Source organism: Cryptomeria japonica, chromosome 4 (genome assembly GCF_030272615.1).
Source record: "Cryptomeria japonica chromosome 4, Sugi_1.0, whole genome shotgun sequence".
NCBI lineage: Eukaryota > Viridiplantae > Streptophyta > Pinopsida > Cupressales > Cupressaceae > Cryptomeria > Cryptomeria japonica.
In genome coordinates, this window is record NC_081408.1 from 200,826,476 (window position 1) to 200,841,770 (window position 15,295).

At 33.1% G+C, this 15,295-nt stretch overlaps 1 protein-coding gene across 1 annotated transcript; it reads left to right on the forward strand.

Moving 5' to 3' along the window:
* The first annotated feature begins 12,264 nt into the window (after positions 1 to 12,264).
* LOC131028538 (uncharacterized) lies at positions 12,265 to 15,087 on the forward strand. Its single transcript, XM_057958822.2, has 5 exons — positions 12,265 to 12,834; positions 13,461 to 13,566; positions 14,462 to 14,526; positions 14,604 to 14,685; positions 14,775 to 15,087. Exons 1-5 carry the CDS (start codon positions 12,682 to 12,684, stop codon positions 14,789 to 14,791), a joined length of 423 nt encoding a protein of 140 aa, XP_057814805.1. The 5' UTR covers positions 12,265 to 12,681; the 3' UTR covers positions 14,792 to 15,087.
* Positions 15,088 to 15,295: the final 208 nt, after the last annotated feature.

Sequence of the window (15,295 nt, forward strand, 5' to 3'; positions counted from 1 at the left end):
GCTTCTAGACTTATTTTAAAGGAAGGATGCGAGAAGCCCTACTAGGTTAAAACATAGGAGATGTCAAGCACTTTCCTTTGTAAGATGTAGGAGGCAAGACTGAGGCATATATGGGAGGAATTGGAGTAGGAATAACAACAAGTCCATTATGTGTAGGACACATATCCATAGGTATAGGATATCTAGGACTACTTAAGGACATGATCATCTCATTTTTTGACTTCTAATAAGATAAGAAAAGGATGTCACTTTCAGGGTTAAGAGGTTCAAGTTGTTGAGGCCAAAAGTAATCAATATTTGAATTTTCATGCTTTGTTGTGGGTTGGTAAAGCCTATGATTAATTGTTATGATAATGACATTATGAGAGAATTACAAACATTTATGGACTGGAGAAGGAATAACTTTCATGGAAAAGATCCAAGGATGTCCCAACTTCAAACAAAACTGATATGATGTAGGAATGATATAAAAAGTCACATCTTGCACTTAGTACCATCCTCAATAGGGGTGGTCATAGAACCAATAGTAAGGCAAGGGAAACCATCATACACTTTGACCATAACATTAAATTTATCATATTCAACTTGATACAATTGTAAATTTTAAATATATTCTTCAGTAATCACATTACCATACACACTAGATCAATGAGAACTCCTCATGAGAGTTTGTATTTGATCTTTTTAGCGATATGCATTGGACCATTAGGTGCAATAATAGTCTCACTAGGATCAAAATTAATGCATAGATCTTTTAGGAGGTATAGTTTTATCTGTAATATTTACAACATTATCAGATTCCATACCAAGGTCATTGGGAGAAATGGCAGGAGACTCAGATTCTACAACATTAGTAGAGTGAGAAGCCAAAGGATTGGTGAAGATTTCAAGGTTTTTATCAGAAGTAGCTAGGATCTTGTTTCCCTTTTCATTCACACCAGCTACAAATATGGTATTGTTATCAATATAGTCTTTAATCTTAGTCCTTAATGTATAACATTTTTTTAGTATCATGGCCATGTTGACGATGATATTGACAAAAGGATTTGGGATCATGATAAGATGCATTTCTCAAACTCAGGATTATACTATGCAAAGACTCAAAAAGAGTAAATTATTTTCTAAAGTTTTTTGATAAAGGGGCCATACTTAATGTCATTGCTACCACTTGAGTGTTGATGTTGTCATTTATCTTGACATAACCCTTGTTCATTTTAAACTTCACAAATGATTATTGAGCACCTTTATTATTATCAACCAGAGCTATTGAAGGAGATGATTAAAATTGACTCAATTGAGGCTAATAATTATGAAGTAATGCACACAATTGTGTAAAGGAAGCAAACTAAATTTTTTATTTTTATCTATAATGTCTTTTTTTAAATTAACAATACAAATTCTTTGAACATTGTAATTAGCCACCTTATAACCAATTTCAGAATGCAAATATTTATATCTACCAATGAAATCAATCACTTTTTCTTTAACTCGTTTCTTACAATGAATAAAATTAACTCTATAATTAATTTTAGGACCAATATTATTTTGAAATTTTTAAATAAAATCATTAGCCAATTGTTGAAATGATGCAATAGAATAAGAAGACAAAGAACAATACCATTGCAAAGCTTTATCCCTAAAGGTTCAAGTAAAAAATTTAGTCATAAGTCTTTATCCATGAGAAAAATCACAACACAAAGCTTGAAATGTAATCACAAGAGCCAAGGGGTCACCTTTTCCATTCTACAACTCCAATTTATGGAATTCCGTATGTTTAGGCAGAACCGCACAAACAATATCATTGGATAATCGGATTCCTGCATCAAATGTGGGCACACTAAAATTGGATTGAGTAATTGAAGTCAATTATTGTTGTAGGGATGTAACAACTTGTGTTATATTATTGATGATTTCTTCAGTGGATGGATTGAAATTGGGAATGTTGGATTGCAATGGAGGAGCAACATTGTTATATGTAGGTGAAGGTTGAGAATAAGGAGGTGGAATACTATGGTATGTTTGTATGGGGATGATTGGGATACAAATGGAATACTCATGGAAGGAGGTATGCAATATTATTTATTAATGGGATTAACCCTGACTAACAAGTGTAGGATTAACATTTTGTGTGTAAGTAGCCATGATAGAAGATGTAAATGTAGGTACACTAGGAAAGGATATAGTTATAAGAATGGAATGATTAATTTGACTAGTGTGTTGAGAGTAACCAAGGACTTTGACACAACTTTTGATTGGCATGATATTAGTGTCAACAATATGAGCAAGGCCATGAAAAAAATCAACTCCGATTTTATCACTTTGCACCATTCTCTTTAATCCTTCAATCAAAGGGATTGCCTCACTTTCCAGGTATTGGTGACTTGTCCATTGTTGAATATTTTTGAATTCACTATCAGTCTTCTCCAATTGGTCAATAGTAACCTTAGTTAGTGATTCATCCAGATCATGAAAATTATGAGAAGAATGGGGATAAATGTTGTCATTAGCTAAATTAGGGGAAGCACCAACATTCTCGTAGAATTAGTGATCTAATTGAGGCACATTCTCATCCTTAGTGATTAAACCTATATCATCAACATTAGACACATTCTCATCCTCTTTTCATTCTTCTCTATTTCCATTAAACCTCCTATGGTAAATAAATTTGGGAAATTTGGAAGACGTAGAATTCTCACTTCTACAAGCTTCAAATACTACAATTTTAGGAGATAGATATCCTCACCATCAATAAGAAGATAATTATTTACATATTCATCCTCATTTTCCCTATTATTTGAGCTCCCATCACACCATCACTTCACTTTATTGATTCCTCTTACTTCCTTATCACAATTTACCATATTTTTATCACTCACTACCATTCCTTACATGTCACTATACCATATAAGAAACATGTAATTCATTTCATTTTTAAGTTATTAATGAGGAGTTGTTAGTATCATATATCAAAGGTTGTTCTTACTACTTTATATTGGTAGGTTTAGCATCATAATTTATCACCGAGCCAATTTACACCTCATGTCGGTGCCCCTACTTTATCATGTCCCATCCTCATCACTTTTCTAGGTCTGTTTGTGCCTATTCTCTAGCTTCAAAGCCATGAACAAGCATTTTTGGGTCCTAACATGGGATATCCACCTCATTTTACTTTTGTTTGGGCCTTGATTGTGTTGAATAACTGGGCAACTAAGAGGGGGGGTGAATCAATTGACAATATAAATTTAATTTTAGACTTAATTAGCAGATCTAGAATAATTAACATAATTAATCAAAAAGGATAAAGCATGAAAGAATATGCACATAACAAATCAAACACAAGAAACTCTAAAATTTACTTGGAAAGCCCAGGAAAGGAAAAACCGCAGAGAATGTTAATTCTCAATATATAAAAATTGATTAAGGTTAATTTTACAAAGGATGGCTCATTGTCAAGGTGCTCACTATAGATGGCCTCACTGCCTAGAAAGGCTCACTATCAGAGGGCTCACTGCCTAGAGAGGTTCACTACTAAAGAAGAAAGAAAGAGAAAGAGAATCCACCATTGAAACACACTCTGCACTTTTGAAACTGCTGCTCAACATGCCACATCTAGACCTATTCCAAACCACATAATTTGACATCAATGACAACACATAACATAATGCTAACAGATTATAGAGGGACCAAGGTATGGAGTGACTTTCTCTAGACCATGGTGCCCCAAATTACCATGGTCCATCTTAATTTGGCCCTAATTTAAAATAGGGTAGGGGCTATGTCTCAATGGTAAGTTTTGATCATCAGGGCTCTGCATGACCATTGGACGTCGACCTAATCAATAAATTATCTAGAAAACCTAATATAAAGAAATTTAATAAACCTAATTTCACCTATCCACTCTAAGCAATCAAAATTCCTAGCACCCTTGCATTCGTGAAGCATTCATCATAAAGAAATTTTAGATATCTGCAAGGTTGCATATTCATTATTTAACCATTGTGGAGGAAAGACATGTCAATTTTCATGCAATCATGTTTATTTGATTAGGGTTTTGATTTTTCCATGTCATTTCATACAACATATGTGATTACATTCAAATAGCAAAGCATCATCATCAACAAGTACACATCTGAGGTATATCTATTTATCATTTATTTCAATATTTGCATTATTTCATTCAAGGTTAATTCCAAAACAAACCCCTATTCCAAATAATTTCCTCTTTCTTTCTATGTGCAAGAAAATGGTATAGAGTTGCATTCAGGAGGATCAACAGGATGCACAAAGATGAACAAGTTCACATTTTTAGAGTGAGAAATTTAGAGGACCATGGAAAATTGATGAGCCCTGGTCTTGGAAAATCAAGTTGAACTTCTAGGAACATATCCAAAAAATCCTCTTTCTCCTAGATCCTGGTTGGTATCTCTGTATGACAACTGTAGCTCATTGTTTATGCCCAATCACTTCAATAATCACCTATTTTGCCCTAATTTTGGCATTTTCATAATTCAACTTAGAAAGAGGGCCAAACTATAACCCAAGTGAATCTAATTAGAAATATCAACCCTTCTCCTAGCTGGATTGAGGTTAGATCTATTGGATTCACCCCTCTTTCAATGTATTGGTATTTTAAGAAAAAATAGTGGTTTTATTACCTTAATTGATGAAACCCTAATTTTTACCATTACATTTTGGTGAACCCAACTCCTTACACTACTATTTTTGATTTATGATTGTTAGCATTATGTTATATGTTGTCATTGATGTCAAATCCCATGGTCCAGCTAGGTCTAGATGTGGTATATTGAGTAGCAATGGAGGTTTGGTATGTATGTGATGTCGATGGTTGTTTGGTAATTTCCCAGAAGATTTGGATTCTCAAAAGGTGTTTTTGATGTCACTCAATGTTGTTTTTGGGTCCAGCTTGATCTAGAAGTCGAGGTGTTGATTCAAAAAATTAAGGTTTTCATATAGTGTGTGGATAATATCATCTACTTCTCATGAGGAACATTATAATGTCATCTACTTCTCATTCCTTCCCACCACTGGAATGTTTAGTATTGACCTATTTTAGATCTTTGTCTTGGCAGACATGGCATATTATGTTTATTCAGAGATAGTATATGTATGTGTATGATTTGGATGAGATAGTGTGATATTTTTGTGAATGACTAATTGTGTTGAAGATATACGAGATTGAAAGAATCTAGTTGTTGTTGAGAAGTGTGTTGTGGACGATTACTAGAAGTGGTTCCGATAGTGTAGACTATATTTCCGTGGTGGATTTTATTTCCTATATTTATTTCTTTGACAATGAGCCATCCAACAATGAACCTTTTGGGGCACTGAGACCTCCTGCAGTTAGAATTTTTGGCAGTGAGCCATTCTTTGTAAAAATCACCTTAACTAGTATTTTCATATTGAGAATTAGCATTCTTACTAGTTTTTCCCTTCTTGGGTTTTCCATGCAAATTTTGGTGTTCTTTGTGTCTAATTTATTGTGTGCATATGATTTCATGATTATTTGTCTTGATTATTTTTTCTAATTGTTCCGGATATGTGAATTAAGTTTAAAGAAAGTTTAATTGTTAATTGAATCATCCCCCCATCTCAGTTACCTAGATATTCAACAATTAGTATCAGAGCTTTGGTTCCTTGGTACAAAGCTTAACTACTTAAGGTAGATCAGATGATGAATTAGATTATGAAGAAGGTGATTATTTCTAGTAGAAAAAGATGCACCTAAATTTAATATTTCCAAAATAGTTGCTACTGTATTTCATGCTCGAAGAGTTAAGAATCAATGGTTGATTGATAGCGGGTGCTCAAATCATATGACTAGTGATAAGAGTAAGTACATAAATCTTGAAAAGAGTTTTCAGGGTGACAGATATTTTATGCTAATCATTGATGACTATTCTATAATGATGTGGGTTACTTTTCTAAGGGATAAATATGAAGCTTTTGAAACTTGTTTAAAATATTTAAGGTTGAAGTTGAGACAAAGAAAGGGTTGAACATTAAATGCTTAAGGTTAGATCAGGGAGGTGAATTCACATCCGGTGAATTTAACAGTTATTGTGAGAAGCATGGGATAAGGAGACAGTTGTTTCCTCCCTGGACACCTCAACAAAATGGTGTTATGGAAAGAAAGAACAAAACTATCTTGGATGCGGCTAGAACTATGATGATGGAAGGTAATATGCCTCATATCTATTGGAGAGAAGTTGTAAGAATGACGGTATACAAATTCAACAAAGTTCATATCAAAGGAGACACTGGTAAGACACCTTATGATGATTTGGTCATGCACCTTGAGTTAAGTATTTCATAATATTTGGTAGTAAATGCTATATCAAAAGTGATGATTCCATTGAAAATTTTGATCCTAGATGTGATGAAGAGATATTTCTTGGTTATTCTAATAAAAGAAAAGCATATAGATGTTATAACAGGAGATTGTAGAGAATTGTGGAGAGCACTAATGTCAAGGTGGATGAGCTGTACAAAAGTCAAATCAGAACTTATGAGAGAGAACCAAAAGTGAAGATGATCATAACTGAACCAGTAGCACCTATACCAGAACATAATGTTGAACCAATTACTCCGACAGTATCATAAAATTCAAGAGTGACAAAAGATCAAAGCAGGGAAATAAAAAGTCAAAAGACTCCTCGGTATGTAAGGTTAAATCATTCAGAAGATCAAATCATTGGAGACAAGAACAAAAGGAGTAATGAGAAGAAGAAGGTTGGAAAATGATGAGGTGTGTTTAATTTCTCAAGTTGAACTGACATCAGTTATTGAAGCTTGTAAATTTGAATGTTGGATGAAAGTTATGGAAGTCAGATTGAAAAGAACAACACATGTACTTTAGTTCCCTGGCCTAAAAATAAGAATGTTATTGGAACTAAATGGGGTTTTAGGAACAAATTGAATGAGGATGGACAAGTTGTGAGGAATAAGGCTAGATTGGTATGTAAAGGATATTATCAGAAGGAAGGAATTGATTATGATGAGACTTTCACTCCAGTAGCTAGGAATGAAGCTATGAGATTATTTTTTGCTTATGTTGCCCATAAGAAATACAAGGTTTATCAAATGGATGTTAAATGTGCATTTTTGAATGGAGATCTTGGAGAGGAAATTTATAGTGAGAAACCTAATGGTTTTTCACTTTCAGATGATAAAAACATGGTTTGCGGGTTAAGGAAAGCATTATATTGATTGAAACAAGCTCCTAGAGTTGGTATGCTAGATTCGACAAATATCTTTTGAAACTTGGTTTCACTAAAGGTAATGCTGACAATAACTTATATTATAAGATCATCGATGATGACATATTTATTGTTGAAGTATTTGTTGATGATATCATTTTTGGAGGTGAGGATAAATTATGTATGGAATTCTCTGAAAAATATGAAGAATGAATTTGAGATGTCTATGATTGGGGAGATGAAATTTTTCTTAGGTTTGCAGATTACTCAGAATGATAAAGGTATTTTCATCTTTCAAACAAAGTATGCTAGAGAGTTGTTGAATAAATTTGGTATGGAAAATTCTAAACTGGTCGGTACCCCTATGGTTAAAAGTGAGAAATTGATAAACAAAGATGTCTCAGCTCCGGTAAATCCCACAAGGTACAAATCTATGATTGAAGGTTTGTTATATCTAACTCAGAATAGATCGGATATAATGAACGTTGTTTGTATTGTATCAAGATATCAGAGTGATCCTAGAGAGAATCATGAGTGTGCGGTGAAAAGGATTTTCAGATATTTGCAAGGAATAACAAAGTATGGTTTGTGGTATCCTAAAGATGATGACTTTACACTATGTGCATATCCGGTGGAGATTTATTTCTTGGAAAGAAACTTGTTTCATGGATCAGCAAGAAGCAATCATGTACTTCTTTATCTACTGTTGAAGCTAAGTATGTTGTCGTTGCTACTAACTGTATACAAGTTTCATGGATGAAGCAAATGTTGAAGGATATAAGGGTTGATTGCAATGAACCAGTAGTTATTCACTGTGATAACTCTGTTGCTATTGATATATCAAAGAATTTGATACTTCATTCTAAGACTAAGCACATTTCTATCAAGTATAATTTTTTGAAGGAGAAGGTGGAAGGAAATGAAGTTAGACTGGTTTATGTGAACACTAAAGAGCATATTGCAAATATTTTCACTAAACCTTTGCCTAAGGAATCATTTGAGTACTTCAGAGACATATTGGGATTTTCTGCCCCTTCGATAGAGACTTGAGTGATGTTGATTGGCATTAGTCTGATATGCATTTATCAGTGCTATCATTCATTCTGGATTGATGTATTGATGCTACTACTCAGGGGGAGTAGTCAGCTGTGTGGTTGAGAGGTTTTATGATTTTTCTTTGATATTTATGTCAGATTTCTGGCATTGATGTCAAAGGGGAGAGATATATGTGAAAAATAGAGATTTACAATGATATCATTCTCATGGGGAGTTTGGTTTTTGGTTCATAACTTCATTGTCATATCATCTTGGAGAATTTGTTGGATGTCTTTCATTGGGAGAGACTTGTTTGGCATTTTTTTGGCACTTGTATGTTTTTCATATCTAGTATCACCATCAATGACAAAGGGGGAGATTATTGACAATTTGGAGGAATTGATTATGTGTTGCATTGATTTTTTGTCATTGATGTCAACACTAGTTGTTTTGTTGTCTACCGACTTCCGATAGAGTGGTTGGATTATGATAATTGATCTGGAGACCATCTCTAGTATTCTTCGATTTGGTCCGGCTTGTGTTATTGGCTTGGATTAGTTATTCATGTGTTCTTGATGCGTATCACATTTAGTTGGTTCAGGATGTGATGATCTAGATGCTATCATTTGTTCCAATAAGCCTTTTGGTTGCTTGGATGAAGATATTTTGATGAATCTGATAAGTGGTGTTAGTGTGGCTTCTAGAAGGTTATCAAGATGGTGATGATTATCATGTTCGTGTTCCAGTTGATCATGATGTTTCATTTAGCACCAGACCCATTTGGTTTTATTCTGCTAGGTTAGGGTCATGTTGGTTGATGCTCTCGATGAGTCACCAGTTGGATTTATTGTTTAGATTATGTTGTTTTGGTCTTACGCCGACTTGATTTATCATTGGTTTGTGGGATTATGTAATGGATCAATTGTATTATCTCTTAGGTGGCCGACCTAATTATTTAGGTCCTGGGTTGGTATAAATATGATGTAAGATCTCTTTGTAAATCATAACATAGGAGTGGGATATATGATTATCTGTGTGTGAATAATGTTGTAATCATATGCAGAGGTTTTGGTCAATCATAGGTGATCGAATTGGGTTTGTGAAAGAGGTTTAAGACCTCCAGTATTGAGCTTAACTGGAACTATACTCAAACATAGGAGATGTTATTCTTGTAGTTCACTCATCTTTCTAGATTGTAGTCTGGATTTCTTTGTAGTTAGTGAGGCTCCTTTTGTGATGAGTAGTGTGTCTTCCTGCATGTGCAATCCCCTCTTATTGTAATCACATACTTGTTGCAGATGTATTATCTGACTGTGGGTAAGCTTCCCACTGTGGTTTTGCCCTTTACTGGGTTTTCCACATACAAATCTTGGTGTTATGTGTTATGGATGGTTGGTTAATTTTTATGTAATTTATGTTTATACTTAATTTTTGCATTTGCTATTCCAGTATTTGGTTTATGCATTCTGGTAGAAGGTTTTGTGAGCTTAAAGTTTGAGAATCTGTTGACAACTGATTCACTCCCCCCTCTTAGTTGTCCACTAGTTATCTTAACAATTCCATCTCCACTATAGCAATGATTGATAAAAAGGGAGCTTGTTCTAAAAAATGATAGAGATTAAAACCATAATGAAGATTCTTGAAATTATTAATGTTAACTTCAATTTGAATATCTTGCCTTGAAGTCTCACACAAAGATTGATGTTTCTTGATTAATTTTAATGCATGCCTTCATTGTGAAGAAACAAATAAAACTTGATTATGATTGTTAAAACAAAAAATTTTGAGTCCTTGATTGCGAACTTGTACTCAATTTCCTTGAAGATGCTTGATTGAATTCTCAATTGGAATTGAATTTTGTTGATAGAAAGGAGATAGATAGATGTTAAAATGAGAGATTGAGTTGTATTTATATGCACCTTACACCTTTTTTCTTAAGGATGACATCAAGGAGCACTTTCCCACTAGTTGCAAAGTTGTCTACTATAATTTTAAATTTGTGGCCAAAAATACTGGGAAAGAAGCATCGGGTGCCCTAGCCCCATCATTCTAGGCCATATAAAGATCATTGAGTAGGGAATTGCATTGATCTTTCATAAATGGTTCCCAAACCAAGCATAATTAGACTTGAACCAGACATAAGCACCAAAGTGGGTTGAAAGTGAATGTGAAATTGTACAGGGATACAATCTACTATAGTACAAATGCATAATACTATATATATATATTTATTTATATTTTTTAATTTAATGTAATTAATATACTAGCATGTAACAAGTTTGAACACATTCTAGAGTCATTTTTAATGAACTTGTATTTTAAAAGCAAGATTGTATTAGTATTGGTAATGCTATATATACTTATTTATGTTTATTTAATTTTAAAAAATTATTATATTGACTTTACAAGTACTAACACATTATAGAACCATTTTTAATGGAATTGGATTATAGAAGTAAGCAAAATAATTACCATAAAATATTATTCTAAATCAATAAAAATATGAATAGAAAATAATTAATTTGAAACTAAATGTAAAAGATATTACTGGATTCATTTATAAAATACATCAATTTTCCACAATCCATGAAATTATGATTAATGTTTCTGGATTTGATTGTGTGTTATTTTTTGCATCAATAGTTCAGATCACACTCTATGATCCAAAACTTGATGCAAAATATAACACACAATCAAATCTAGAATCATTAATCATGACTCGTTTATAATTACAAAAGATAAACTATTACAAAATGCAAAACATAAATCAATGAAAACTAAGTTAAAACTAAAAAATAATATCCTTAATTAGATAAACTCAAGTTTTTAAATAAAGATAAACATGTGGATTTTAATAGTTTTTCATCTCTTCTGTTATTAAAAAAATCTGTGAGTTTTGCGTACTGTCCTATGTCAGTGGGCCAGTCTGAAATTCAATGATCCAATTTGAAAATTAACTATTCCAATTACTTATTAACCATTAAAAAATCTGACGACAATATCAACCTACTACTTTTTGCCATACAGACCGTTTTAAGTAGTTAAAACTCTAATGAACAAATCTTAGAGGCTTTAAACCAATGACTAATTGGATCTTTGGAAATGTAGATTATTGAATTGACAGGCCACTTATGCATTGAAATGATGATATTGATGCGATGGAGACCCATTATCTGTTTAAGTGGTGGTGCACTAGTCTCTTTGTTTTACCCTTTACTTTTTCCAAAAAGACATAAGACACTATTAATTCTATTTTAATAGAAATCTTATCCCCATCCTCTAAATCCCATGCAGATAGAACATCTAGAAACCCTCTGATTTAGCCTTATAAATTAGCATACATAATTGGTTTAACTACTCCCCTTGAATTAAACAAGCATAAAACGTGAGGTGCAGACTCCTTTAGTTATGTTTCCCTGTCATTGGCAGTGATGATTCCCTATAAATGTTAAGAATAAGAATAAGAATACTCAATAATGTAGATGTCATTACAAGAGCAGCGACTGAGATGACGATTGGTACAAGTAGAATTACTGTTATGTTGTCATATTATGTGTTGCCCATAATCATGATAACCATTATTTGCATTGCTGGAGAAATGGGGAGAGGAATTTTTAAAATTGAAGGAATGAGCTATATTGTCATCTACAATGTTGGGAATAATACATTTTGTGATTATTTTAGTGATAATGAGAGAAGCAACAGGTCATCAATATTAAAATCAGGAGTAAAAACATTGGAATCATGAGGATTATAATATAATCCATTCTGAAAAGGATGGGTCAGATGTGCTGGAGGACAGCCATTGGGGTCTTTATAGGAAAAGACAGTGAAGTGCTTGGCATTGGGTAAGGATCTGACGACGCCCACTAGAACCCACATATAAAATAAAGTGTTTATTACTTATAACAGGATAAATTTTGATGAGTATAATCAAGGTTGGAATAGATTAAATCCTATCTCTTATTTCTGATTAAACTAGGCATAATCCCTCGATTTCATCTATATATATGACAGGTAGTGTTGCTATATGCCATATCTATTTGGAATATTTTTGCACAAGCCATTAGGGTTGAGAAGTTTCTGTGGCATCTCATTATATCTTTTGTTGGAATATTTGCGAAATGTCTATATGATATGAGGGTCATTTCTGGATATGGTTTCCCCCCTTTATTCCGGATATAGCTAATGATTCTCCCACTCTTGTGCAATTTTTGTCTAAGTCCATTCATTTCTCATCATATCAACATGTGTTTCATTCTCTCTGAAAATGCCTCTATAACTATCCCCACTCCTTTCCAATCATCTGTGTAATGCATTTTTCTCATTTTATTATTGCATGTAATGTTGCTCTTGCAATTCTAAAATGCTAAATATTGTATTGCATTTTCTATTATAAGTATCTACTTTCAAAGTTTTGATTATTGCCATGGGAACCAATGAAAAAGTACAGAGTAAGAGTTTTCTGGATGAAATACATGACAAGAGCTCTTGTGCTATTTGCCAGTGCATTCTAAAAGGATGCAATGGTGGTTTACAGTCGGTGACTTGCAAAAGTAATTCTGCTGCTGAGATCAAAGAGGTATTAGTTGTGTTGATTAACATATTCTTCATCTGGTCTAATGATTGTCTGGTCTGTGAGCCTTTTTACTGGACTTGTTAGAGATCTTGTGGACTATAATAGGCTAATTATTTGCATGCATATATCCACACTGGGATGAGCTGTTATACTTGCCAATCCTTTAAAGTTCTATCATTCTTAATGTAAGGACTATTTTGCAGGATAGACTCAACTAGCTAAGATGAGGTAAGCCAAATATTATCTAGCCACTAAAATATTGCATTACCCAGCATGTGTATGAAGGATTTGTGTCCCTTTTTATGAACACTCACCCATCACATTGTCTGCTTTCTATGAACAATATCAATCTTTAGGTTGCATGAGTTCAAATTTTAATGTTGCCCAAATGATGCAGTAAATGAACATTATGGCATCATGTAGTTTTCTATGGTTGAATATCTCATGCAAGATTTTGTTAGCATTTCTTCAAAATCCATCTGTATATGTTATTTAATCTGTTTTCATTTTGAGTTCCAGGAACAAAAAGTGCTTAATGAGATAGAGTCTCTTATGAAATATCTCATACTGTTCTTTAACAGCTGTCCATTTTTTATTGGATTTTATCTTAGCTTTTGATTTCCTTGCAGTCTCAGCGCAGGGTCTATTCAGCAACATCAGATGCTTTGGTAGGACGAAATAGACTGTTGCATGGTAAAGAACAAGAAGCTGGAAATACTTCCAATGGTGTGAAAGGTAGTCTAGGCATTTCTTTACTTTGTTTTTTTCTAGTTTATGAATAGGGCAACATGGTTTGGATTTTACTGTCAGATCTTATTGCTAGACAAAGAAGAAAGCTGTATTACAAAGCTGTATTACACTTTGGCCCTTTGCTTTGCTTTTCTAAGATAATGACCAAATCTCCCCTGTGGTGGTCAGAAAAGTTTAGCACCACTTTTAACTACTATCCAAAATGTCTTGTTATTTGCTGTGAACCTAAGTTTTACAGTCTACGTTCCCAGAAAAGTATTTGGGCAAATTGTGCAGAAGAATTTCGTGTTAACATATTAATTTGTAATAGTAATGATGATTTTGTTATTGTTTGGTGATTATTTTCTTACAGAGGATTTTATATCATTTATGAACCAGTGTTTGTTATTCAATAGGAAAGTATAAATTCATGTGGATATCGTTTTTTTAAGAGTCAATGACTGGATATCCATCATCCAAAGTATCCAAAACACAGTTCCAATTTCATCCCTTATATCATACCTCTAAAAATGATATAATTAAAAAAATATACCATCACTTTCTTCAAATAAATATCAAATTTGTCAATTATTAAAAATATACATTCGTACTCTTATTTCTACTGTACATTTTGATTATTAAGAATAGCAAACAGTCAACACTTCAAACAAAGCATCTGACATTGTTCATGACTAAAAAGCTTCCAACCAGAAACCAACACCTGGAACACCCAATTCGATTTGAAATATTTGGGTACATCCACCAAATACCAATTGCTTGGATATTAAGCTATACAGTACCGTTCCTGTCCATTCTAAACCTGAATATTATAGTACAAAGTAAATGTATGTTATTTCTGATGTACGTCGCTTTTTGTTTGGCTAACATGTTAACAACGCAGAAGAGAAAGAAAGCAAAGTACTGAGGCCTGACAAATTACATGACGAGCTTGATGATAAAACTGAGGTAAAATCTCAGCTTACTTAAACAAAAATTTTACATGTACATAACTCTACCAAAGTTATTAATTAATTGTTCTATAGATGAAAGTAGCAGTAAAGCAGCTCGAAAAGGCCATGGATCCATTTCACATGCATTGCACAACGAGGGGGAATTGGTGGGAAGGTTCGTTAAATATTACAGCTAGTCTTCAAAATATTTGATAGCTGTTCATTTTATTTGTGATACACATTTCTTTTATTTGATTGTTATAGGTTCGCTTTACTATTAAATTGGGATCATCTGGACCTGGTGCAAAGCTATAAGTTCGTTCATCTACTCTTTTCTTTTCCTGAATATCAGGAAGTTTGTACTTTCACTGAAAATAGATCTTGCAAAAATAATATGAAGAAAAAGGTTGGATCTGAGTGGGCATATAACACCCATATTATTATTGTATTTTGGGTATATCTATCCGGACTGCTCTGTTTCAGTGCAGAATGTATTTGACTGGAACTGAAAATGTGCCCAGTCAAAATTTAAGTTATAATAGAATTATTGCGTTGCTTCTACATAATGCCCGTTGAATACGTTGTAACAAATGTATTAAAATTTGAAGCCTATAAATTTACTACATGCAATATGTTACCACAAATAAACATTTTCTAGTAGCTCATGCCTACCCAGTTGTTATTTTTTTAATTAAAAGGTAAAAGTGGGTTTGAAAAGGATATAATTTCTCATAAACAATTATATATGTAATGATAAAATTTATCATATAATATAGAGCAACAAT